General features: G+C 55.1%; 1 protein-coding gene across 3 annotated transcripts in view; it reads right to left on the bottom strand.

Annotated features, from left to right (window-relative positions):
• Window positions 1-27,522, bottom strand: part of Rims4 (regulating synaptic membrane exocytosis 4) — a 50,219-nt gene extending 22,697 nt beyond the window's left edge. For 2 of the 3 annotated variants that reach the window (XM_026408342.2, XM_077800097.1), the window contains exon 1: window positions 27,426-27,522. In XM_026408342.2, the coding sequence (XP_026264127.1) occupies window positions 27,426-27,522 (97 nt within the window). Of the gene's footprint in view, window positions 1-23,595; window positions 23,599-27,425 lie in introns of all 3 variants that reach the window. The other variant, XM_026408341.1, reaches the window with a different exon arrangement.
• Between the last annotated feature and the right edge of the window lie 374 nt (window positions 27,523-27,896).

The following is a 27,896-nucleotide window of genomic DNA, read 5'->3' as shown; positions in this document are numbered from 1 at the left end:
ACAAACGTCTCGGGATTCTCTTCTATACTGGAGACAGATATTTTTAAAACAACTGCTGAACTACGGCGAACACCTGGGAAGGTGTGCGACCGCAGAGCGGAGGGTCGTAGCACCCAGCTCCATGAAGGCTACGCAGTGCGCTCACCTACGGAACCAGCCCCAGGTGAGCAAATGGCATGACCAGCGTCCCAGGGTCCCTACGCCCCCTTCCTGCTTCTCTCCCTCAAGGAGCAGCACTGCCCTGACTTCTAAGAATGCAGACTTGGCTGCCTGTGTCTGCTCCTAGCCGACAGGACCATCCGTCTGAGTTCCTTAGCGTCAAGTTAATTTCCCTCAGCATGACTGCTTCATGGGAGCTCATTCATTCTCCTGGCCTCAATGTAGCCCCTGGTACAAGTATATCACAAAAAATTCCATCTATTCTCTTGTTGATGAGCATTTGGGTGGTCTCCATATGCAGACACTGCAAACAGCTGTGACAAAAGCAATCTTTTTTTTTTTTTAAAGAAAGAGTGAGAGAGGAGAAAGAGAGAATTTTTAATATTTATTTTTTAGTTCTCGGCGGACACAACATCTTTGTTGGTATGTGGTGCTGAGGATCGAACCCGGGCCGCACGTATACCAGGCAAGCACGCTACCACTTGAGCCACATCCCCAGCCCAACAAAAGCAATCTTGTATGTGTCTGCGTGTGCACACTTCTTCTGGGCACAAACCTAGCATTGAAGATGCTGGGTCAGAGGTCACACATTTGGATGCTTTATAAAGAGGTCAAAGCCAACTGGTACGGTCGCACATGGATTATCCTCCCTCGGGAGGCAGTGGCCTGAAGAGGTGAGGCTCGGGACTGGAAGTATTTGGGGAAGAAGGATGATGGAAAGGCGGCTGGTGTCCAGTCTACCTGACTCACATTTGTATTCTCCAAACGTAACATCTGTCAGTGAAGGTACAGACTGCAGACAGCACCCAGGACAGGAGAGGAAGGAGTAAACGGGCCTGGACTGCAGCGGCCATTCCATAAATGCTGGCTATTGGTATTAACCTAGCTAAGGGTTACAGGTCAAGTGCTCACCCACCGTCCCTCTAGCATACTGCCTGGTCTCGTCAATCCATTTTCAATACCTCCCAAATTAAGATGCAAATGACAATCAATGGCATGTCAGAAGCTGTCACTTGCTTCTGAAGGCCAAACAGTCAGAGGCCATGGGGACTGTCCGTGGTGCTGACCAGGTGTGGCAAGTGGCCCTGATGGAGGCGGAGTGGGGCTCACACCCAGAGGAGATTTCAGAACAGGGAGGCTCCTCCGTCTCACCACGTGCTTTTAAAACACAATTCCTTCCCGCCCGCTTGCCGAGGCTGAAATTCCACTCTCAATCAACCTTCCACATAAAGACGCAGACTCCCACGCACAGGCTCAACCAGCGCCTATGAGAGGTGCTCACATTTGTTCCTTCATTCAGTCCCAACCTCCAGTGAAGGTGTATGGTCTCCATCTTCAAAACAGAGCCAACAGCCAGCGGTGGGCGTGCCTGCCTGGGGGCAAGGCTGAGGGGGCAGACCTAGGCTCTGGCATACCAGAGTGTGCTTGGCCCCTGAGGCTGGGGGAGGGCGAAACCTCAGACCCCTTCCCAAAACCATCTGGAGAAGAGGGAGAGGTCACAAGGACAGAGAGAGGAAAGGGGTGGAGGCCGCGGAGGCAAAGGCAGCGTGAGGAGGACTCCAGAGGGCAGAGAAAGGGTCAGCGGGAAATGCGTAGGAACGTGTTCTGCGACTCTAAAGGGTTCTGCCCTGGCTGGAACCACTACTTCTTTTTACCCAATAAAATGTGCACTCATGAGCTCATTTCTTATGCCACTCTTTTCTTGGTGCTGGGGATTTAAATAAGACCATCTTTGTCCTTAGGAGCTAACAGGTAGTGGAGGGGGAAGGGGAGACGAGACCGATGGGTAATTTTCATTCATTCCACCAACTCTGTAAACTAATTGCCTATTCAGTGCCAGAGCCTGTGCTGGGGACTCACAACACAGGTGATTTAAACCCAGACTCTGCTCAAACTCTCAGTCTACCAGAAGAGGCAGACAAGCAAAGGGGCAATTACAATCCAAGGTGTTATAATTACAAAGTAGTAGAGTATGAGGGGGAGAGAGATGCAGAATATTATGGGGGCTGCGGAGAGAGCGAGAATGAATCCAGTCCTGCAGGTACCGGCAGGCTCTGGGCTGGAAGGAGGACTGTTTCCACGCTGAATTGCAAATAGAATTTAATTGCAAATAGAATAATCTTTCACCTGCAAGTGCTGCCTTCCGGTACAGTGAAGGTTATGTGGACAAATGGAAACTGGGCGGAGAGAAGGCAAACCGTAGGACACAAATGGAAGGCAGGGTGGGACGTCTGACTGTTAAGTAAACGCATCTGGTGGGGGGCTGCCGGGGCAAGTCACCCACTGCTCCAGCCAACGTGGAGACCTTCTAAAGAAGAGGCATTGGGGCTGTCACTGGAAGGACACCACAAACAGCTGCTTTCCCCAGGAAGCCACTCCTACCAGGACTTGGGGCCCCTGAACATGCTCTGGAAGAAGCTGACCGTGGGCAAAAGACACAGTGTACAGCCTCACCTGGCACCCGAGGCCTCACATACACACAGCACTCGAGACTTCCAGGGTTCGCCCCAAACCTGTACTACAAGTCTGATGCCATGCACCTACCAGGTGTACCGTCTACACGGGATTACTCACCCGTCACCAGACAGCCCACGTACTTCCGTCTTCTTAAGAGCACGGGCTCTGATGCCTGAGTAACGGGGTATGGGACTTGAAGCATCACTCTGCCACTCTCTGAGCCAATTCAAGAAAGTCACGGAACCTATCTGAGCCTCCGTTTCCTTATAAATTAGAAATAACATAACCCGTCCCTTACACTCATAAGGATTAAGTTGTATTAGTCAGCTCTCACCGGGTTATGCTGTGGTAACAAGTGACCCCGAACTTCAGTGGTTTCCAGGACAAAGGTTTATTTCTTGCTCATATTAAACATCTTTTATGAGTTGGCCATGGCCGTGCCCCGGGAATTCTTCTGGCACCGAGGGTAAAGGAGCGAGTCCTACTGGGACACGTTATTCCCATGGTGGAGAGGAAACAGGAAAGATGAAACTTGGGCGAGCACTTGTAGCACTGCACTTTTGTCTATATATACACTTGAATTAAAAAAATGTTTAAGAGGAAATATGGCTCTAATAACGCGAAAATGCCAAAGGTACAGCGGAGGTGGGGAGGTTGGAAAGAGAACCCTTCCATCACAGGGGATTTCTTATTATCAGGCGGCATGTTGGCCCGTTTTAGCACAGATACACCCTCACTATGAAATTAACCCTCCCATGCCCCTCGTGGGGCTGAATTTAATGCCAACAGATGTACAGTGCCTGTCACAAGAAGGTAAGAGCACTCAGTCGAGTACAGCTACTATTATCAACAATACTCAGAGACATTCATGTCTCCAATTCCCAGAAACTCTCAGAAAACTGAGGTTCTGAGAGCCGAAGTAGTTTGTCAAGGAGTCCACAGCAATTAAGTGGCAAAGACAGAATGGCAAAGGATGCCATCAGAGCTGAACCCAAATGTCCATGATAGCAGTAGGCACAATAGTCAAAAGGTGGAAACAGCTCAAATGTCCATTGACAGGTGAATACATGAACAAATGTGGTGTACACATACCGTGGAATATTAATCACGAAAGGAATGAAGTAGTGATGCATGCTACAGCAGAGATGAGCCTTGGCCACATTACACCAAGGGAAAGAAGCTAGCTGCAAAAACCTTCTATAACTCTATTTTTTTTTTGAGGGGGGGGTACCGGGAATTGAACTCAGGGGCACTCAACCACTGAGTCACATCCCCAGCCCTATTTTGTATTTTATTTAGGGACAGGGTCTCACTGAGGTGCTTAGTGCTTCACGATTGCTAAGGCTGGCTTTGAACTCATGATCCTCCTGCCTCAGCCTCCGGAGCCACTGGGATCACAGGTGTGTGCCACTGGGCCTGGCTCTGTAACTATTTCTATGAAATGTCCATCATAGGCAAATCTGTACTGATAGAAAGAAGACTGGTGATCGGCAGGGACGGAAGTGAGGGGAAACAGGAAGTGACTGCTAATGGGTGGCAAAAATGTTCTGCCATTGATGGAGACGGTGATTGCCCAACTTGGAATATACTAAAGTTCAGTGAATTGTGCACTTCTATTAGGTGTAGGATATGTGGAGTATGTCTCCATAAAGCTTTTATATTATATATATATATATATATTCCAAACTCAGCTCGTCTCCCTACCTGGGTCCGCACTCCTACACTACACAGACCCTGAAGGTCAGGAAGAAGTACTGCGGGGGGTGGGAGCAGGCTCCTTCCAGGGGAGGGGCAGGGAGGCAGCAGCCCAGCAAGAGACCAGCAATGAAGCACACAGGAACTGGGGATGTGGGGCAGGGGGTGGGCTGGGAGGGACGGGATGCATTTCTCCCAACCCCACAGGGCAAGCCTTCTGTCTGTCTGTGCCTCAGGCTCCCCACTGCCACCGTCCTCAGCTGACACAGGGCCAGCTTCCCTACAGCCTGCCAGACCCTGGAGAAGGGGATCAGTGGGGATGGGTTAAGACCTGTTGGCTGCAGCACTCACCAGAGTAAACCCACCCCAGCCCGAGGCTGCGGGTCATGCTGGCCTTAGGCAGCACCTTCCCTGTGAACCCCTCAGTTCTTCCACATCCCCAAACCAGTACCTCTCCGAACTACTCCAAGAACAGCAGCTCATGGGGCCAACTTCCACATGCCTGCCTGATCCGTGCTGGGGTCTCCTACTCCTTGGATAGGATGCACCATCTTTTATCTTCCCTGCAAACAAGTACCTGCCCTGACCTGGTCCTAGCACAGCTGCAGAACAGCTGGGCCCCATCTTGGCTCTCTCAATGAGAGCAATGAGGGCAGGGCCCATGCCGACAGCATCGACTGGGAGGGTGCCTGGCCTCCCCGGTACTCCATACAGAAATGGAGGCTGGGTGAGTTCCAGCCCTGTGCTTCTCAAATGCAGCCCCCAGGAATCTTGCTGAAATGCAGATTCTGATTCTCCAGGTCTGGGTGGGGCCTGAGCGGCTGCCTTTCCAACAGCGGGTAGGTGAGGCCGAGGCTGTGGCCCCCGTACTGAGTAGAAGGCTCACTCTCTTTGCTGATTTCTTCATCTTCCTTGGCCATGCAGGGAGCCTCTAGAGAGCTGCTGAAGCTATTCCTCTCCTTAGAAAAGAACCTGCGGCACATGCACACAATACGTCGCAGAAAACCCGGGGTTTGCGGTCCATGAGTTGAAAGCCACTCTTCCACACCCTGAGCCTCGGTTCTGGTGGAAAAGAGGGTGCAACGAGGGGAGGGGGCCGCACGGGAACTCGGAACCCCTGGGTCTGGTCCCAGCTCCATTACTGACTTCCACTGTGACATAAGACGCTGAGCTCTAGTTTCCCCACCATGAAGGGAATGGTCTAGATTGGAGAAGATAAATAGCTTTTCTCTCTTTTTTTGCCAACTCTGGTAGCTGCTGCCTGAAATATCCTGTGTTAAGAATTCTTAGACTGTGTCGACTTGGCAGAAAAGGGTGTCATGATTGATTGGTGACGCCTGCCACGGTCCTGGGACAGGGTGCCTTGATTGATTGGTGATGCCTGCCAAGGTCCCAGGCCTGGAGAAGGATGGGGCTTCCTGCCAGATGTCTGCCTACCCCAGAAAGCCTTCCAGCTGTGACATCTCCAGCTCCTTGAGAGTCAGGCCAGACGGAGGAAAGAGGGTGACGCTTGTCTCAGGGGGTGGGAAGAGCAGGTTCTTTAAGCCGCTGCATTCTCAAGCTCAGGCCCTGCAGCCCCTTGGAGGAGAGGTGGCAGGATCCTTGCTTGGTGGCAGAGGACAGGGTGTCCTTGCACTCCCATCCTTGGCTATTTTTAACTTCAAGGACAGAAGCTCAGGCAGAAGCTGAAGCAGAGAAGGGCCACCGAGCCTCCCCAGGGAGGGGAAGCGACCAGCCTCCCGTCCTTCCTAAGCTGCTCGCGGCTGGCCAGGTGAGAGGCCAGGGGCAGAAGGGTCCTCTCCTCTGGTGTGACTCCCCACGGCTCTGTCCCATGCTTCCCCGCAGGACCAGCCGCCCTCCTGGGTACCTCCAGACTCTCCTGCTGGTCCACCCGCTGCCTGCTGTATATGCTCCTTCAAGCTCAGGGGCCACGTGTATGTGCCGGCCGTCGTCCCGGGGCACACAGGTGAGGCCCTGTCCACTGAGCTTCCTGTCTGGGATGGCAGGCAGCAGACTGGACGGCAGCACAGTGCTTGGAAGGGAACTAGGCCATGGTCCCCCTTGCCCACGAGCAAGGACGGGGACACAGGTGTTCACCATCTATCCCTAGGACCTACGGACCTTCCCGGCACAGAGGGGGCGTGGGAAATGTTTGCCTACGGAAAACACGAGCAAGCGGACATCTGGGGGTCTGAGAGCCCCCCGGGGCCTTCCTCAGGTGGGCTGGGCGCTGCTCCCTCCCTCACTGGGCACTTCCTATGACATCAAGCCTGATGTTCTAGGCCGGGAACTCGCCCAGGGGACCACACTGCCCCTGAGGCTCCTCTAGGAGAGGCAGGCCAACACCAAACATGACCAGGACACACGAAACGCAGGGGTCAGAAGGAGGGGACAGAGAGGCCAGGGAGACCTCGCCACAGTGAGCCCAGGAAGGAGCCCATAGTGGGGGCGGAAGGGGGCGATGCCAACACAGGGCAAGGAAGGCAAAGGCCCCGCCCACTACGTCTGGTAAGTTCTATGAGCAACAGGGAGGCGAGTGGCTGAGCAGAACAGGGGGCCTAGGAGGGGAGGCTGGAGGGCAGGCAGGGGAGGGGACCTTGGGAGACACTCACCCCCAGCACAGGCCTGCCACACAGTGGACGGAACCAGGCGAGGAGGAGGGCTGCGCTGATAATGATGGTGGCCACGCTGACAGAAGCGCCACAGTGCCCCGCCACATGAGTAACGTGCGTCATTTCCTTAATCCCACGACTCAGGCCATCGGTCTCTCGTTGTCCCTATCTCACAGATAGGAAGGCTGCAGGTCCACCAGGTTCACGCAGCAGGGAGGTGGCCGGGCTGGGACCCTGGCAGTCGGGGTCGGAGTCCACTGTCTCCCTGGGCTCACCCAGTCCCTCCACATGCGCGGTGACTTCCAGTTCCAGAGCTCTTAAACTTTTGGATTCCCCTGAAAATTTGTTGAAAGCTGGCTTTCCCCAGGGGTGGAAAAGGACAGGTGTTCAGTGGAACAACTGTTACATGGTTATATGAAGTTCAAAGTGGTGAACTCCAGCCCTGAAGATAAGCATTTTATCGTCGTTTGCAGCAGAAACATTGTCAGAGTTTTCCAAAGAGGTGAACATGGGCATCCACAACACCAGTGAAAACTAGTTCCAGAAATGGACTTCACTTACACATCACTGATGATTACTACTACGTCCCCTTTATAAATAAGGAGCCTGAGGCAGAGAAAGGTTGAGTGGCTTGACCGTGGGATTTGGCAGAGTAGAAATCGACCCCAGACCCAGTCTCTGTCCTCGATGGCTCTCTTCTGGTTTCTCTTACTGGCACCCTTCACCTGCCCAGGGAGAGAAGACACTGGCCTCAGGTGTCACAGCTCGGTGTCTGCAGAGCTGGGCCTACAGCTACATCGCCCAATATGGCCGCTGGCCACATGTGGCCACTGATGCTCATCAAACTTTTCCAGAATAAGGCGCTACTGCACTAGCAACACTTCAAGAGCTGAACGGTGTGGCCACTGTGGGGACCACAAACACAGAACGCCCCCGTCACCACAGACATCTCTGATGGACAGCGCTGGCCTACACCGTGGTCTCGTGACTCCCAACCTTGGGTTTTTCCACTGTCAGGGGCCACTGGAATTAGATTCCAGCTGATAGATGAAGTGCAGCACAAAGAGGAGACGGAACAGGAAGCCGAGGTCATGCCAGGGACAGAGCTCGGAGAAGGGCCCCAGTGGCCCCCGACCTTCTCTCCTGTACAAGACGTAAGTCTATGAACCCAACCAGGAGAGACCCACCTCTCCAGCCACACACACCCCTCTGTGTGACTACAGGGACTCTAGCTATGACAGTTTCCTCACTTCCTTGCTGATGCCGGAGGTTGCTTTATCAGGGACAAGTTCTTTCATCCAGGGGCAGGAGAGAAGGCCACACAGCCCATTCCCCTGGGAGAAAGAACACCGTGGGCAAAACTCCCCGTTCCCTTAGCTAGAAAGAAGGCCACATGCTGGGGGCATTCACAGGCACCCAGGGCCAGCCTTGGGCCCCACAATTCCAGCGGGGCCTCGACTTGGGCACGGGCCGTGACTCAAGGTGGCGTGGGGATGTGGACAGTGGACCAGGTGTTGGCTGCATCTGCAGCTGAGGGGGCAGAGGGAAAGGTCAGGCTGCACAGGGTCTGCAACCCAGCCCTGGAGAGCTGGCTGAAGGGCCAGGTCACCTGTGCTCCTTGGTGACGTCTTTCTCTGGTGTCTCCACCATGTTGTCCCTAAACTGCCTGGCCCAGAGGGAACCATGGTGGCAGAGGGTCCCCCCTTCCTGCCTTCCCCCCTTCCTCCCTTTTCATACCCACTCTTGCAAAAATCTGCTGAAGGTGGGGAGTGGACTAAACACCCTTCCCATCTTGCCAATTGTCTGACCTTTATCTTCTTACCAGTAAAAGCTCGCTATCTGCCCCATCTGCATTGTAAAAATCAAAGGCTCCTAAAAACAGTCGCTGAGTGAGAACTTTTCCCTACAGGCCCACCATCTGGAGTGGGGCTGGGAGTGTCTTCATACTCAGTAAAAACCTCCTGGATGTTGAATTTACCAGGCAGATGCCCCACACAAGAGCGACAGGGTTCACCACCACAAATCACTGCACTGGGAACATCTCCCACATCACTTAATCCCTCCCACAACCTGAATGGTGAGAACCATCACCATCTCCATCGACCACCTGGGGACACAAGACGCACAGAGGTCAGGCCACTTAAGAACAGATAGGGGAGCATAAAGAGAGGGCGGGAGGCTTAAGCCCAGGTTCCATCTGAATTTAAAATGTGTACCTTCTGCCTCCCGGATTAACTACTCTATGGGCAACAGGGAGGAGTACAAGTATGGGTTATTGACATCCTCACTCTGTTAGGACTAACACTGACGGTGACTCTGGCACAGGGGAAGGGACTGTCTGCAGCCTGCTGCCTGGTGAAGGAAGGAGGATGAGCCCCCTCCTCTGTTCAAGGGAGATGGGAATGGAGACTGGATGGGCACCCTGAATCCCAGCTGGGAGCATGTGAGGAAACAGATTTCCAGGCTCCCCTGGAGATTTTCTCTGTGTGTGTGTGTATGTGTGTGTATACATATATATAATTTTTATTGTTATTGCTTATTTCTTATGCAGTGATAAGAACGGAACTCAGGGCCTCATGCATGCTAGGCAGGTGCTTTACCACTGAGCTATGTCCTCAGCCCCTCCACTGGAGATTTTTTAATGAAGTGATCGGGGTGGGGCTCAGGACCCAGATTCCAGACAGAAAATACTGCGCAGAGCAGGTGGGACATCACTTCCTCAGCAGAGACCCTGGATTCCAGAAGTCTCAGGAGTCACCGCTGGAACTCTGGACGTGCTCTCAAGCCACATGCCACCTGCTCAACAGCAGCAAGGGCTGGCTCTGGCCAGGCCCTGCGTAGCATGACAATGAACCCAGACTCCTCCTGGGCCACCTCCTCCCTGGGCTCCTTCCTCTGCTCCCCCTAGAAGTCCTCCCTGACCTGCAGAGCTGGGGAGCCCTCTGTGCACGTCCATACCTAGGAAGATCCTCCCCCGTGGACCCCTGTGCCCATGTCCATCCCCCCATGGCACGCTGTGAGATGGGGCCTCGCCCAGGGTAGGTGCTCGCTAACTCCTCGCAGAGACGGACGTGCTCTGCTCCGGGAAGGATGGACAGAGGAGGCCACGAGGAAAGCAGCCACCGCAGGAAGGAAGTAATCCAGGTCACCAGGTTGGGAGGAGACAGAACCTACAAACGCTCCGCCACCGTGCAGAAGGGGCTGGTGCTATTTATAGCTCACAAGCCTTCTGCTTCCTGCATTGAGATGCAGGGCCAGGCATGGAATAAATCCTGGGGAGGTCTGTGTGTTTTAAATTTTATTCATTCATTTATCTATTTATTTTACAAGAACAGGGGCAGAAAAACAGGGACAAAACAATCCAAGGCCTTGTGTCGTCCCCGGGGCTGCCTGGCCAAGTCTGCAGACCACGGCTGAATCGCATGCAGTTCCAGACCTGATCCTAGAAGCCAGAGTGTCCCTGTGAAGACCAGCCCGGGAAGGTCTTTTTAAGGTGATTTTTAAATGGTAGCGTCACCGCAGGGCCCTGCCGGGGCCTAAGCATGTCTCCTGGGCTCATGTGCACCCACGCACTCCTAGGAGAATCGGTCCAGTGGTTGGCATTCCACTTCTGGACTACAGAATGGGAGTTGTTTTCATTTTCTTTTGGGGTGCTTTCTCTGTGGTTTTCCCAAATTTCTGCCATGGCTACCCATCGCATAGAATCCGGGTGTGAGACCCAACCATTCGCTGGCTGGGTAGCCCCGGGAGTCATTTCATTTTCTCATCTGGACAGTGGGATCAGCAGCAGGACCTTTCCCAGAGGTCTGCCCTGGGGACCAGGAAAGGTGACACAAGTGAATTCTCAGCGCAGCATCCGGGGCACACACCTGTACATGAGCAGGGATTACCAGCTGGGGGAACCAGACATGTGCTTGTAACTGGTGAAAGCACAACATTGTTTTCAAAAGTTAAAGTGCTCAATGGCGACTCTGCCCCTCCTGGGAAAAAAGCCCTGGGAAGGGGCAGGAGCACGGGCTGCAGAGGCCCATTCCAACGGAGCCTGCCGAAAAGGTGTGACCCCCTGCTCTCCCCCCTCGAATCTCAGTTTCCTGACTTTGAAAACACGAGCAGGGCAGATATTAGTCCCTCCCCTCTTGGCAGAGACCTGAGATGATGACATAACTCTGGTCCTCCAGGAGGAACCCACCCAGCCCTTCCCGGGCCCCACTTCCTCCCGGGCCCACTACCTCCTGGTGCCCACTACCTCCTGGTGCCCACTTCCTCATGCACAACTTTGCCCACAGGAGACATAAATAAGGTCCCCCTGACCTCACAGGACCTCCAGTGACCTAAGCACCTTGGTGGTACTTGACACTCCCTCCTCACTGGGTCCCCCAGTTACGTGCTCCACTTGTCTTTGTTCCTGGGTCAGGGGGGCCTGGTCCTACGTGGCCCCGCACCCTCAGTACCCAACACACTGGAGAGGGTGGAAAACGCTTGCTGACTGCATAAGGGATGCTTCTAAAAACGACAAAGGGCCGTGCAGAGCCGTGGCTGGACTGACGGACTCAAGTGCCGTACTACACACGGCCCTAGGGCCAGAGGCAGACCAGACTTCTTGGAGCCTGATTCTTCATCTATGCAGTGGGTACACGGATGTGCTCCCCCACAGTCTGACATCGCCACAGCATGATCCAGGTGAAAAGCCCAGAGCACGGGGCATAAAGGAAACACAAGCGAGGCCTCTAGTGTGATGAGGGCGATTATTAAACAGGGAAAACGCCTAACCATCAGCTTGAGAGCCCAGAGAGCCCACACTTTCCCTCTGGGTCTCACCAGGGCTCCTGCTGGTTCTGTGAACTATCAGGCAGGCTGGGGACCAGGCAGAAACGCAGCCATCCCCAGGCCAAACTGCCACCCTGGAGAGGGGGAGAGTCCCAGTTCAACGTCCCACGGACAGTGCCACTCTTCAAGCCACCACTGTGCTGGGTGGCGGGGGAAGAGGCGCCTTCCTCTGACTTGCACACAGTTGACTTCTAAGCCACAGGCCTCCATGTGGGGCCAAGACGTAGGCCATGAGGGGAGAGGCCATCCCTGGGCTGGCTGGCTCTCAGTTCAGAGGCGATGCAAAGGCCCTCCCTTCGCATGCTGGGGCCCCAGGCAAGAGTCTAAATGAGGCTCTCATGCTTATTCTAAATATTTAAAAGTTATAAATCAGGGCTATTGAATGAAATATGTTCTGTCCTTCTATTCTGAGAAACAGGCCTTCATAATGACCTTGAAGGCCCGGACAGGCTCATATGTAGAATCCTCGGAGCCCGTGGCGGAACACGGTGTGAGGAGGGAGAGCCCACCCGCCCCTCCTCCTGGACACCACAGCAAGGGGCCAATCTGCACTTACGTGCTCTTCTGACCTCCACCCTCAAGGCCACCACCATGACACCAGCAATGGACAGAGCCCACGAGACCCAAGGAGGGTGTGACCAGACTCGGGAAGCTGGCTCAGGGCCATCTGGGCAAAGAATGCCCAGGCCTCCATACCTGACCTCGGCCTAGCAGGAGTCTAGGGAGGTGAGCCCCCTTCCCGGCTCAGGGTCCTCACTGCCCCCTGGCAAGGACGGATCTGGCTGGAGGAGGGCCAGAGAGCAGCCCTCAGATGCTGGTGACCTGAATCGGGGCCCATCCTGCCCAGGTGGAGAGACAGGAGCCAGGTGGCACGGGTTCCACCCACAGCCGGCTCCGCCATTCACCAGCCAGGTCACCAGGAGGTTCACAAGGTCAACACAGGTCGATTGTTCCAGAGCATGTGACCCAATTTCTACAGAGGTGCCAGGGCTTGAGGGTGAGGTGGGCATGAAGCATCCCATGCTTTCTTCCCCAGCAAGGCCCAGAGGCATCTGCAGGGCGGGGGCCACTCTGAGCCTTTTCCAGGGCTTGAGGCCTACCGTCGGGGTCAAACCCTTCCATCCTAACCCTTAACTAAAGAGTGGTTTTCCTTTGTTTTTTTATTTTATTTATTTATTCTTTTTTTTTTTTTTTTTTTTTTTTTTAAAGACTGAGACATTCACCTCTGGAGAGAAATTATGGGTTTCAAGAGTTCTTGACAAAGAGCTCCATTCCAGAAACGTAAAGCCGGCATTTTAAATTTGGTTCTTATTCACTGCTGGAAAGTATTAGAATGAAGATTACAAATTTAATAATGTAACGCGGCAGGAACTGGCCCGGCCTCATCTCCAGGAGAGTAATTTGTTCCTGCCTTCCAGCCGGCACTTCCCAGCCGCCCAGCATCACCAGACCAGCCTGGTGACACACTCCTGACTTGTCTCTGGTGCTCTGGCCCATACAGCCAGCCTAGAAGCCTGAGGACCCGCCGCCAGGTCTGAGAAGAGCTGCTGTACCCAAGAGGAGCCGTCCTGGGCTTCTCGGAGCCTTCCCTCCCCGCTGCAGCCACGGAGGACTTCAAAGACTCGCAAACCCCAAATCTGAGGCTGCCTCTTCCCTGTAAAAACCCAACAGGGCCTGCGATCGTCCTGCTCAAGTGCAAGATCCTTGACTTGAAAGACCTAGTGAGACCCAGCCCTGTGACCTCACCAACCACATACTCCTTTCCCAGGACTCTCAAAAGGCATGTCCCTTTCCCACCTCAGGGCCTTTGCACAATTGCTAATAGTAACAAGAGCTAATATTTATTGAGCACTAACTACGTGCCAGGCACCGGGATAAGGGCTGCCCAGAAGTCCCCTCATCCTTACCCTGTGAGGTGGACAGCAGGGCCCAGTGGTTGAGCTCAGACTGTAGAGCCCCTCAGGCAGATTGGAATCTTGGCTCTGACCCCTACTATGTGATTTCAGGCAGCTTACTTAGCCTCTCTGTGCCTCAGTTTCCCCATCTGTACAATTGGAATAGTGATAGAACCTGCCTGGGGCAGTCCTGGGGCTGGAATGAGTTAAGAGAGGTGAAGCATCAGAACATGATGGGAACCACGTGAATAGGGTTAATTGCCACGAGTCTTCCTTTACATAGAGAATCAGCATCACCCGTGAACGGCAAAAAAAAAATGTAGTTATAAAACTGTCGTGGGAGTGTGGTCTCACCGGGCCTGCACTCTTACCAAGACAGGCCCACAGCAGAAAATGTAGAAAACAACTAGAAAGCAAAAAGTTACCCATGATTCTTATGCACAGAAGCAGCCCTAGTCAGTAGGTCCACCTGTGAGCGCTAGAGGTGTAGACAGACAGGAGGGAGGGGAGCCGCACCATCCGCCTCGCTCCCTGACTCCCAGGCTGTGCTGGCAGCATGCCAGCCCCAGCCACAGCCTCCCCCACCTCAGGTCCCAGCCCTGCTGCCAAGACCCCCACACAGAGGTCAGGTCTCCCTCCTGAGCCTCTGCGGGCCCCTGCACCTGTCCCAGGAGTGATGAGATCATCAGTCGTTGGTGTCGGGGTGTCTAACCTTCCCCCACAGGCTGCAGACTCCACGAGGGCCAAGACGGGGCTGGCCTCAGGTCACCAGGGGGGCCTGGTCATCAGCACCCACTGGAGGGGAGCAGGAGTCAGGGACCCAGTTCTGCCCCTAGGTGGGGTGAGGACAGGATGGTGCTGCCTCTCACCCGGGGCAGCTCACGGCGCGGCAAGAGAAAGTGACAGAAGCCCCGTGGTGCCAGTGCTAGAGGAAGAGCAAAGCACCACGGGAATGCCCAAGAGAAGAAGGGCTGCTTCCTGGAGAGGTGGCAGGGACCCCTGGAAGAGGGGTAGGATGTCTCAGCAGAGGGAAAGGCCCAAGCGGAGGCCAGAGGTGGAAAACTCACACGAGACCATTGGCCACGGAGAAGCTGGGCTTGGCCTGGAAATAATCCGTGCTTGCAAAGGCTGGAAACAGGAAGCTGAATATCTGGCCTGTGCCACCCCGGTTTCCCTGTCCACCCTGCCACCTTCTTGCCAATACACTCCCCCGAGGCCAGCAGGCCACGCTCCGAGCTGGAGAGAGTCTTGCTGTCTACCCCCTTCCTCACCCCCACCTGGCCCAGCCCCCTCATTCCCCGGTGGGACAGCCGAGGTGCACGCTCTACCCCAGGCGTCTGCAAACGATGGCCCGACGGCCCCTGTGCCGAATCCATCTTGCTGCTGCTCTTGTAAATAAAGTTTTATTAGGACATGGCCTCGCCCTTCATTTACATACCGTCTGTGGCTGCTTTCTCACTACAACTGTGAGATTGAGCAGTTGCAACGGGGACCGTATGGTCTGCAAAGACAGAAATATCTGCTGTCTGGCCTTCACAGGAGTTTGCAGAGCCCTCTTCTCCAGTCTCCTGAAGTCTCCAGAAGCCTCATTCCCAGCTGCCCTCGCCCAGAGGTAACCTGGCTCTGTCCCCTGCCTGCTGTGCCCACTCCCCTCGGGGGTTTCACCCACCACCTCTGTGGACTATGAAAACCTTGTAAAATTGCTACTCAACTGTTCTGACTTACAAAAATGGCTCTTCTAGTGGTTGGAGCTAATAGTTGCGCCTGAATCCTGTTTCTCGATCTGCTTCTGGGGGAACCCAACCGCAGACAGCAGGGCCAGTGTCACTGTGCCTCGCACAGGCCCGGCCTCCTCGGCAGAGGCAGAGGCCAGCTTTGGCTGGACTCCACCACCCGCCCCCTAAGCGGAGCCTTGCCACAGTCTTGCTGTGCAGACTCTTTAACACACCTGCAGGTTGCTCCCCCTTACGACTGCAGACTTATTCACCCAGTGAGGAAACAAGGTTCAAAGAGGGAAGACCATGACTTGCCCAGAGCCACCCAACCAGCTAACCGGCGGAAATGGGATCTCAGATCCAGGTGTTCTTATGACAAATGCAGGGTTCATGGCATGACACATCAGCTACGCTGATGCTGTCACATGGCCTCAGGCAGCCTGTGGGTTACTCCTGCCCACCCCTCCAGCTACGGCCACTGTCCCTGAGGATCAATGAGATCACACAGCTAAGATGCTGCCAGACAGAGGGCTCTAGGCCTGCTAGGGTTAGGCAGGAGCCAGGACAGACACCATTAGTGTGTGTGTGTGTGTGTGTGTGTGCGCGCGCATGGGATTGAACCCAGGGGTGCTTAACCACTGACCACAGCCCCAGCCCCCCTTTTTTCTCATTTTATAGCATCTCATTTTTTAAATTTTTTATTTTAATTGGCTATATGTGACTACAGAATGCATCACACTCATATCACACATATGAGCACAATTTTTCATGTCTCTGGTTGTACACAAAGTAGAGTCACCTCCTTCGTGTCTTCACACGTGTACGATGACCATCGCATTCCGTGGTCTTTCCTACCCCTGTGGCCCTTCCTTCCTCCTCCCTCCCTCTTCCCCTCTGTTCATTTAATCTTCCCATCTCCCTGCCCCCGAAACATCCTTAAATCAGAGAAACCATTCGGCATTTGGTTTGGGGGGATTGGCTACTCTCACTTAGCATTATATTCTCCAGCTCCGTCCATTCACCTGCAAATGCCATGTTTTATTTTGAGTCAGGACCTCGCTAAGTTGCTTAGGGCCTTGCTAAACTGCTGAGGCTGATTTTGAACTTATGATCCTCTTGCCTCATACTCCCGAGTGCTGGGATTACAGGCATGCGCCACTACACGGGGCCAGGACAGACACCCTTTAAAGGGGCACTTGGAAATAGCCCACTAAGAAGCACCAAATACACACCTTGTTGTGAAGAAGGCAGACTTGAGTACAGGATGCTGGGAGGACCACAGTCCAGAGCCCAGCCTAGGCTGGCACTTCACCAGCCCTCACTAGTCAGGTGACCCTGGCTAAGACAGGAGTACAGCTGGAGACTGGCTCTCCCATCCTGCCTCCCCGGCCATCACCATGCCCTCTCATGGGACTGAGAGGGGGACCTACAATGAGGGCTGGGCAGCACGGCACACTGGGCACAGCCACCCTCCACACTGGGCAACCAGAGGTTTCCAGACAGGGAGTGGCTGGACCTCATCGGTTCACCAGCCAGATCCCATCCCACAGCTGCTGAGAGTCACCTGCAGGCATCAGCTCAGGGCTGCCCTGTCCTTATAGGACTTCATAGGACTACCCTAGCTGTCAGTGGCTTGCCCCAAGGTGTCCCCAACCTGGGGGACTCCCTGATACAGGAAGCTGGTCAACACTGAGTTACCCTCCCACCAAGAAGGGCCCAGAGAACAGGCTGCAGCTGGACTGCAGCAGAATGTCCTGTGTCCCTGACACTCACAGGTCTTACTTGAGAGCCTTCCCACCGTACCACACCCAGGGCCCCGTGCGTGTGAGGTGAGCACTCTACAGCCCAAACCCAACACCAGCTCTTCTATTTTATTTCAAGGCAGGGTCTTGCTAAGTTGCTAGAGCTGGTCTCAAACTTGCAGTCCTCCTGCCTCAGCCTCCCGAGTTGCTGGGATCACAGACACGTGTTACTGCGCCCGGCTCCACAGTCTACCATTGCACAACACCCATGGCTCAGGCCACGACGGAGGGAAAAGTTCCCCATCCTCTGTATCCCTTTCAGTCCAAAGAGACTGTCAGGAGTCCAGAGAACAAGTCCAGAGAACAGCTATGTTAAATTCCCCCTTGTTGGAGGCAACCACCCACTGCCCTCGGGGCCAGGCTGCCCAGTTTGGGGTCCCTCTGCCCCATCTCAGCATGACCAACAGAAGCTGGGCAGAAGTGGCAGCTTCCTGAGGCCATATGGCTGGGGGGTGGCTTGGCCGTGGTCTGGCTGGGCTCCAGAGGCACCTGGTCCAGGCTGGGTATTGGGCCCAGGCAGATGAAAGATGTTTCTCCAGACATTTGCTAAGGAACTAATTAATTTCCATTATAGACCCCAATTAGTGATATCTCCTCCCACCGACTCCCAGGACATCTCCAGGCGGCATCTACCAGGGACACCAAGTGCTGGAGATGCAGGGCACAGCCTTGATGCCTCAAGCAGGGTCCACCATGGCTACTGGTTACCCTGCACTTGGGGAACACTCAGCACCGGGAGTCCAGAAACATTAGTGTTATTTCTGGCTTTGCCATCCACCTGCTGTGAGGTGTTGGGCAAATGGAGATCCCTCTGGTAATCCCAGCAGCTTGGGAGGCTGAGGCAGGAGGGTTACAAATTTCAGGCCAGGCTCAGCAACTCAGCAAGGCCCTAAGCTACTGAGTGAGACCCTGTCTTAAAAATAAAAAATTACCCAGTGGCTCGGGAGGCTGAGGCGGGAGGATCGTGAGTTCAGAGCCAGTCTCAGCAAAAGTGAGGCACTCCACAACTCAGTGAGACCCTGTCTCTAAATAAAACACAAAATAGGGCTGGGGACGTGGGTCAATGGTGGAGTGCCCCTGAGTTCAATCCCTGGTACCAAAAAATAAAATAAAAAATAAAAAAGGATGAGGAGGTAGCTCAATGGTAAAGCACCAGTCCCTCCCTGCAAACTGTTCTAGTGTATGTGTACATTAACTAATTCCCCAAATACTTATTTTAGAAATCATCCAACGACTAGTCACCAAAGATCATCTAGAAAGAAACTCTGGTAGGAAATGGCTCTTGGGGGCTGACAGTGATCCCACAGGGTGACAGGAGAGTCGAGACGCGCACAGGAGGAGTAGAGGTAGGCCTGCTCGGTGTCCTTCCTCTCTGGGAGACTCTGGTGGTGTCTACACCAAGCCTCCTGGACCCTCACTCAGCAGATGGGGAAACTGAGGTGGGAGAGACAACCAGAAGTAGCCGGAGAAGACTCTGAGGCTCAGCAGCTGAACAGAATTCTCCTTCCTTGACCCTGAATGCGGCCTCGCTGGCTCCACCAGGCACACAGCAAACACACCTACCAGGCCAGGGCCAGAGCGGGCGGAGCTCCCACGCTCCGCCAGCCAGGTGTGCGCACCCCTGGCTCAGGAAGACGGCGGGGACAGGGCAGGCAGCAGCTGCACTTCTGCAGTGCCTTCTGTGTGCGGCTCGGGCACTGCCTCCGACCCTCCCGAGCCGCCCGGAACTCTTGCTGCATTTTGCAGAGGACATGGCTGAGGCCCACACCAGTCCCATACGTAGTCGGGACACCCAGCCAGCGAGTGGCAGAGGCACACACCTGGATCTCCGCGCCTCCAGAGTCTGGGCTTTCTACCCCAAGCCACCCCTCCCGGAGAACATGGGTTTAGTCCGTGTCCCACCCGGAAACTCTGTTGTGTGCCTCTGTCTTCTGACCCTGAGTTGTGCTAGGCCGGGTGAGAGCTCATCTCCCCACAGGCCCGACTCCTGCTGGAGAATAACCAGCACCCCTTCTCAGCAACGGCTCAACCAGCCGACCGGGGACACTGCCTTGGTGGCATTTCCCAGCACTGTGACTCTCCACCACCATCATTCCTTTGACTGACTTCTTCCCAGGAAAGACCTGTCCTGAAATGAACCTCCTGGTGTCAACACGCCAGCCTCCGACCTGTTCTGTCTGGTAAAAGGTGCTAGACCGGAGCCAGCGTCCCCAGGGCTGCGCCAGCCCAGCAGCGTGGCCTGCCGGTTGCTGTGTTGGCTCACTCATCACTGGTTCAGGTGGCTTCATGGGGTCCTCGCGGTCAGCCCTGTGCAGGCAGCAGCTGAGGCTCACCTGGACCAGAGGCCCTAAAGGAACCAGACGGACACGAAGACACCATCCAGGGCTGAATTTGGAGCCCAGCATCCCAGACTCAGGGAGGGGCACTGAAGAGACCCTCGTTTTTCTCCGGCCAGTCTCACCCGTGGTTGTCAGTGTGGGTCCCTGGGCCAGCAGCCTCAGGGCTGCATGACCTGGGAACTGGTCAGAAACGAGCCCACCCCAGACTGAAAGAGAAACGAGGGTGGGGTCCCCCAGTCTGTGTGCAAACAAGCCCCCTTGGTGATTCTGGGCTCGCGGAGACCGAGCAGCCCGGCTCTGCCCTGTTCAACTGACCACAGCGATGAGAACCGCAGCGGCCACCGCTGACCGAGTGCCCCTGCGTGCCAGGCATTGGCACACGGCCTCGCTGGTCCCCACCACTGAGGACGCTTAACCCCGCAGGTCCAGCTCTGGGCGGGGCGCGTCTGTGCATTTCACCGTCTTTTCCTCCCATCACCCTTTGAAGTACCTACTATTATTATGGCCCAGTTTACAGAGGAGGAAGCTGAGCCCTGGGGAGGTAGAGCAACTGGCCCAACGCCACGCAAGCCAGAAGTGGCAGAAGTAGCATGGAAATCCAGATCTCTGGGATTCCAAAGCCAGTTCTTCCTGCCCCCCGCAGGGTCCCGCTCAGGTAAGAGGAGAGGAGTGAGGCAGCAGGCGGGGTGGGGAGAAGGGGCCCTGCCCTGACTCCATAGTGCCTTCCAGCTAGGACTCAAAGGAAGCCACGTTGTGCATTTAAAGGCACAGCCATCTGTGCCTGAGGAACAGCAGAGTCAGGGACTCCGGGGGCAGGAGTTCTTGGCCTCTCTCTGACTTGACCCAGCTGAAGGCCTTTCCTTTCTCCTCTCTGGACCTGTTTCCCCACCATTGTCTACAAGGCTGTGATGATCTCCACCCCCCATGCCCACCATGCTCATGTCCCTGACCTCTCCTCCTCTCACCCACTCCTGTAACATGCCAGACTGCTGTTTCCTAAAGCTCACATTCACACTGACCTCAGGGCCTTTGCACAACATCTCCCTCTGCCCAGAATACTCTTCTCCTCATATCCTATTGCTGGCTCTGTCCTTTAGGCTTCAACTCAAGTGTGGCTTCTCTGATCACCTCACTCATGCTCTCTCCTATCCTATCACTTTTTATTTTCATTCCACTTAACACAATCTAAAATTATTTATTTTTAATTAATCACCTGATTATTGTCCGTCTCCCTCAGCCCATAATTCCATGAGAGCAGAAACCATGTCTGCACTGTTCCCCGATAAACCTCTAATGCCTAGCAGATTGTTTAGCACCAAGCAGCTAATTCAATATTGGTTGAATGAATAAATACCAGACAAGAAAACCTGGACTCAGAGGTCAGACCCTGGACCCTGGACGTGTGACCTTTGCTAGCCACTGCACCTCTCTGAGCATCGGTGTCCCTCTTTGCCCAGTGAAGGGAATGGACGAGATGCTCTCCAAGGGTCCTTCCAGGACTGTTAGTCTTGGAAAGCCAGGCCTGGAACCTACCCAGTTGGCCCATCCAAAGCAGGCAGCTGGCCAGGGTCCGGGCAGCAGGTCCCTCTTCCCACCTCCCCCCGTGTCCCTGCCCAGCCACACGGTCCTCTCACTCCCCCACCGCAGAAACTGTTAATGAAGTGCGCACTGCTAAATGCAGTTACAATTACGGGGGCTAAGAATAAGGCGCTGACATCAGCCTCGTCAGTTTCCGAGTGAATCAGAAGGGGAGGGGGGAGGAAGGAGACGGGGAGGGGGGACAGCGCTCCGGAGCTGTCAAGTGGAAATAGCACAGCGTTAAATATAATCCAGCCCTGGCCTACATCGGTCTGGAGAGGCAGGTGATGGCTGGGCCCCCAGGGCCAGGGCAGACTGGATTCTTCAAGGAGGCCAGGCAGGCGCAGCAGCTGCTGGCCGACTGTGATGGCATCATCCAGGAACCGATGGCCAGGCAAGAGCTGCAGTGGGGCAGTGGACCCCAGAGGGCCTGCGTGAACCTGAACAGGCCCCTGCACCCTGGCCTTTGTCCCTTGTTATTGTGACAGCCCCAGTAGAGTCCCTGAAGACTGCACAGCCCTTTCCCACCTGGGAACTCATTTCATGCCCGCAGGCGGAAGGTGGCTGCCAGCCAACTCGGCTGGGCTGGAGTCGTCACCGTGCACACCGCTCCAGCTGCCTGACTTGGCTCATCTGCAGAATGGGCACATCTGCAGCGGCAGCTACCCTCAGCTACAGGATTCATGAGATCATGCAAAGCACTGAGCATGGCTGAGAGGCCCTCAGTTATTCTATTTCTACCCTCCTGAGATGCTCAGACCAAGGGCATTAACCCCTTTTCCAGATGAGGCTCATGAAGGTTAAGAGACTGGCTTGAGGTCGCAGGGCAAGTTGATAAGCCAAGCCAGGTTCTCCTTCCACTCCAGAAAGACAGGGTGACCTGGGCCCCGTGCAGGCAGGGGTTACGAGGGGAGATGGTGCGCTATTCTCAGCACCCTCTCCAGAAGCGGCGCCTTTCCAACAGTTTCTAAAAGACACCGGAAGTAAGGTTGTTAGGGTGGCAGAAAGGCCCCAAGACGGGAGAGAAGGGCAGCTCAGGGCAGCTTCCTTCCATTCCGGCTCTCCTCCGCACTTGGCCGCCCCCCACTCAGCCTGCAGTTGGAACTGGCTCTGCCTCTGGGCCTGGGGGTGGGTGGAGAAGGAGGCAGAGCCTCATCCCCAGAGGGAGCCGAGGAGGAGGGGCCTTCCTTCCCCTTCCCACCAAACCCAGGCAGGTGGCCCCTGGCAACTGCAGACCCAGGGAGCTGGAGCCAGGAGTCTGGGAGGACAGGGAAGGCGAAGAGCCCAAGGGGGGGGGGGCTTGAGGAAGGAGCCCCAAAGGCTCAGAGCAAACTGCAGACCAAGGATCAGGGCCACATGGAGGGCTGGAGCCTCATGCCCCTAATTTCCCCCAGATACTTATTTCAGGAAAATTTGATTAAAATGAATAGGTTTGGATGCGCACTGTCACCCCACCCTTCAGCCTGAACTAGGGAAATAATCGGCTCAATTCTCTACCAAGCTTCAGTCATCCAAACCCAGAAGAGTTCTGCCCAGCTCCCAGAACGTCGGGCGATTACAGACCAGGTGATAAATGGGAGGGGGGTGGGTAGAGAGGACAGGGTGGGGGACAGAAGTGGCCTGCCCCAAGGGTAAGGGTAGGAGTGGAGGCTTTAAAGCCTCAACCTTATGCCTTCAGGTGGCCCTATTCACAAAAGCCACCCCCCCACCCAGCCCAGCCCCCTTCTGGAGCTGAAGGGCTCCCTCTGTTCCACCAGCTCCAGAGGAAGGGGAGGGACAGCAGGACATTTTGTTTCCCAGAAAAAGCTTAGGTCAAATTTCAAGGACAAAAGTTAGCACTTGGTCTGGGAAAGAAAACTCTACCAAACCGTGTGGACAGGGGTGGGGGGTCAGTCCAGAATGTTCACTCCGGGTGCCTGGGAGTGGGGACGGGGACAATCAAATGCTGACTCCCCCTACCAGGATCTGGCTGGCAGGATATGAGCACCTCCACAACCCAGAAGTAACTCGACAACCACCTCCATTTCTCCTCTGTCCAAATATGGGGGGGAGGGAGGCTGTGGTACTAGTTTGTGGGCCCCACCCACCAGGCCCCCACCACCACTGCATCAGATTTGGTCTGAACGGAAGAGGGCGGTGCCATGAAGGGCTTGCAGCCCAGAGATGTGGCCCAAACCGTTAGCAGAGGGACTGGTAGCCGGCTGGTGTTGCCATGGCAACTTCCTCCCTGCACCGGATCGAAGCATCCATCCTCTGGGCAAATCAGAGCTGGCTGCTCCAACTTCTCCGCCCTTCTCCTGAGCGGGCGGGGGAGAACCGGACGCTGAAACCACTTGGTCAGGCTCAGGAGCCCCATTGCCAATTTCAGACCCCAGTGCAATAACTCCCCGTGCATCCACTGGAAAGGAGATCCAGCCCTGCTCCCAGCTACGCCCCAGGACACAGCAGCCAGGGCAGACCTGTGGATGTGGTCCAAACGAGTGGTCACATAAATGGGCAGCCAGAATGCTTCCTACCCTCTGTTTGGCATACAAGTCCCCCAAGTCTCCATCTTAAGAACCGCTTCAAAGGAAGGTCCAGCTTTACCATAATAGTAATCAAAAGGCAAAAAATAAAATAAAATTTGCCTAGTAAGATTATTAATAATAACATTTTGAGAATCAGTCTTTTACCTGCCCAAGCCCACAAATTCTTCTTTACAGTCATGCTCAGAAACAACTCTCACCTGGTATTAAGACAGATCAAAGTGAACATGCATTGCGATCCACCTCATGCCAGGTTCTGTCCTGAGTCTTTGAACAGCAAGCAGTATGTTAATTAAAAGCATAGATGCTTGAGTCAGAGTGCCCAAGTTCAAATCGCAACTCCCTCACTTCCTGGCTGGGTGACCTTGAACAAATTACTAAGTCTGTGCCTCAGCTTTCTCATCTGAAAATGGGGGTGTTAATGGGATATGAAATTTTACGGGGGTGCTATGAGAAACACTGACCCTGTGAGGGCTCCTGCTGTTATTTACTTCCTCATACAGTTGAGAAAACGGGGTCTCATGTCTAACTCCTCCCCATCCCGAACCTCCCCAATCACAAACTCAGTGTCAGCAAGGCTGAGCAATAAACCCAGGCACAAATGCCCTGGAGCCTGCCTCCCTAAAGCCCCTGCATCCTCGGGAAAAGCGCAAAAACAACATTCTAAGAAAAGCAAGCACACAGAAGATGCCCCTCAACGGGAATCTAGGAACCTGCAGTGACCAGCCTCCTGGGCCAGATGGTGGCTAGAAAGGTGTGGAAAGAGGAAAGTAGGTTCTTTGGCCCACCCCAGTATCCAAAGCCCCCAAGTCCAAAGTAGGAATGTGCTCTGCCCATTTAAGGCTAATGGAAAGCAGAGGGGGAACAGTTCCCTCTTTAGCCCCTTCCCCAGGAAACCAGTGGAAGAGGGCAGATGAGCCTGAGGATGGCTGTGGATGGGAAAGCGGCCTTCCACGGGAGCTGGGAGCAGCAACCAAGGGGAGCCTCCCAGATGAGCCAGAGGCCTGTCAGACACACACACTTCTGAGAGAGCCATCAGGGACAGGGGACAGACCAGGCAGTAAGAGGGCCACAGGAGCGGGGAGAGACAGGTGGAGCCAAGCCTGCACCCGACAGCCTCCTGCCCAAGCCAACTCTGTCCAGGAGCCCAGAGACTCTTCCAACTGCGTTTAGAAATTAGTTCAGCCAAGTGCTTTCTGAAGGATGCATCCAAAAGGCTTCTTTTAGAAGGAAATTAATGACTGGGAAGAGCAAGAAAAATTAAGCACCAAGACAACATTCCCCACTTCCGACTCTCACCAGACACTCATTATTCTTCCGGAAATGAAAGTTGACTTTCTCCCTCCCCCTCCCAAACTCCTGGCAGCCCTAGAGATGAGCAGACAGTGAGCTCAAAATGCCCACACTGAACTCTCAGCCACCAGCTACTCCCTGAGGCCGCCTCACCTGGGCACCATTTTCTACACAGTGAGATCTAGCTCTTTACAACCATTCTCTTTCAAAAAGAGGATTGCTGGTGTTCTGAGAACTGAGGACCTGGTTTTAGTCTCAGATTTGTACCTGCTACATTGGTTGACCTTGGGTTGTAAACACACAGAAGCATACACACACCACATACCAGGGCTTCAGTCACACACACACACACACACACACACACACACGCATGCATACACATACACACTCACATGTATACAAATACACACCCACACCTACCCACTGAGAGTCTAGAAGGGACTGCATAGGATGATTTCTAAATCTCTTCCAAGTGCAACACTTAGGAACTTAAATCTTCTTGAAAACAATATAAGGTGAACCTTTAAAAATATCACTGATATTGCATGCAGTTTTCTGCTGACTTAAGTGAAACCTAGAGCAAGCCACCTGCAGCCAAGGAGTCTGACCCATGACATGGAGCATGACTCTGGAGAAAAAACAAACTATGCTGCCTCAGTTTTTGCAGGAGGAAAAAACTGCAAAACCATGCTCCTGCCCAGGCAGGCTCCTGAGACCTAAGTGACCTGCTGAACTTTAGAAGTGCCTGGCCACCTGGCAAGAGTTGGGAGCCAGCTTACCTGGGCTAGGGGCTTCCTGCCCTACCTTTTTCTCTGCCATTGTCACTTCCTCCAGACCCCCAGGGTAGCCTGCTTTCCTCCCTTCAATTTTGCACTAGTGGAGACCTCAGCATTAGGGAGACTCCCTCAGCTATTTCAAGGGGGAGACTGAAGCCTCTGGGCCTCAATTATTTGCTCTGTAAAATGGCAATCCCATAAAATGGCTCTGTAGTAACCATCTTACCCCCACTCCCACCTTCAGGTCAACAAAAAGAAGGTCTGAAGGGGTCTGCCCCATTCATCACCAGTCCACAGATTCTGAAGACCTCTCCTTTTCCCCACCTGCCTCCTACAGGTGAGTACCCATCACCCACCACTCCATTCCTTGGCAGAACCTAGAGAGAAGGGTTGTCCAGATAAGGGTCCCAGCAGGCAGAGAGTGGAATCCTGGGCCCTTGAACTCCCCAGAACTGTAGGCTAAATTCTGTAGATTAAGCACTTATGTATTTTGGGGAGAGAGAATCCATATTTTCATCAGAGTCTCAAAAGTGTAGATGAAGCCTTCTTGCTCCTCCCCAACACATACTCTCCTCTCCTTTTTGTCCCCTCACTGAATTCAAATACTCTCAGATTTTCAGCTCACAAAACACTTTTAACCCCACCCTACACCATACAAAGCCTTGTGTGGAGGCATTGCCATCCTCCTTTTCACAGATGAGCAAAACAGAAGCTGGAGGTGGTGGTGGTGGGGGTCATGTCTTACCCAAGGTCACGGCTCATAAGAATGAAGACTGAAACCTGATTCTGACTCTCAAGCTGGCACTCCTTGGAGAACTCTCGCCCAAGCCCTCTAGCTACCCCACCTGTTGTTGGATTCACTTCCTCACCCCAAAACCAAATCTGGAGCTCTCAGGTTCCCTCTGCCTGGTTTCAGAGTCCCAAAAAGCTGTTTCCGGCGGGAGCCTCCCGCCCCTGGGGCTCTGGCTAAGGTTGCACGCAGGCCTGGGAGCAGCAGGTTCCGGGCCGCAGGATGGTGGCCTGGTTCAGCCCACCCCAAAGGGCCACTCCGGGGACAAGAGCACGCGAGGTCAGGGGCACACACACTAGCGCGCGCGCAAGTGTAGAGTTGGCGCCGCCTTACACCTCCTCCTGGAAGACGTGGAAGAAAAAGGAGGAAAGGGCATCACCTGGCAGGTTCCCGATGACTGCCCCAGTCAGATAAGAACCTAGAGTCCAGAGCCCCAGACTGTGGGGGAAGGGGTGGAGAGTCAAATGGGGGCGCTCTAGGCCTTGGGCGCCAGGCCGGGGTCTGGGGCTGGGAGCCTTTGGGTGCAGCCAAGACAAAGATGGAGAGGCAAGGTCTGTGCGCCACCTCCAATGGCGCGGGGCGCGTCGGAGCCCCAAGGGGTCTGAAGAGTGGGCACATTCTAGAGACTCAGGGACGGTGACAGGTCAGATCTAAGAACAAGACAGGGGGCATCCGGAAGGCGCAGGTGAGTAGGGAGAGTTGGGTCCAGGCGGCCCAAGGGCCCACCTGCGAGAAACGGGTGCAAACGATCTCTGGTCCCTGGGGGGAAGTCTAGAAGACGGCCCATCCTAGAGCCCCTGCGGTCCCGTGGAATGGGAAGGAGACCCTGGGGACGCTTCCCGAGAGGGGCAGGGGTGGAGAGAAGACACAGGCCACCTCTGAGGGTGCACCGGATCCAGGAGGGGGCCTCCGGATCTGGATCCCGGGGCACCCCCGGGGTCGGGGGCGGGCCGCGCGCTTACCCGCGTCTTCGTCGTCGAAGGAGTTCATGCACGGGAAGTAGATGGCGAGCGCCTCGAAGGAGGCGGACAGGCTGAGGCGGCTCTGCGAGCGCTCCATGCCCGCGCCGGCGCCGGGCGCCTCGGCCGCGCCGGCGGCGGCGGCGGCGGGCGGCTTGGGCAGCTTGGCCGCCCCATTCTTGACGCGGAGTACGGCGCGCGGCGTGGTGGCAGCGGCCCGGGGCCGGCCCGGGGCTCCGCGGCGGGGCTGGCGGGCGCGGCGGGGCCGGCGGGCGGGCGGGCGACAGGAGGGCCGGGCGCTGGCGGCGCACGGAGTCGGAGGCGCGCTGTGCTCCTGGCAGCAGCGGTGGCAGCGGTGGCGGCGGCAGCGGCGGTGGCGGCGCAGCGCGCTCTGGCCCGCGGCGCCCCCCGCCGGCCGCGCGGGGCGGGCTCCGAGCGGCGCGCCGCAGCCAATCGGCGCCGCCCGGGGGAGGG

This window comes from Urocitellus parryii, chromosome 6 (genome assembly GCF_045843805.1).
Source record: "Urocitellus parryii isolate mUroPar1 chromosome 6, mUroPar1.hap1, whole genome shotgun sequence".
NCBI lineage: Eukaryota > Metazoa > Chordata > Mammalia > Rodentia > Sciuridae > Urocitellus > Urocitellus parryii.
This window is presented reverse-complemented; position numbering and strand designations above follow the sequence as displayed.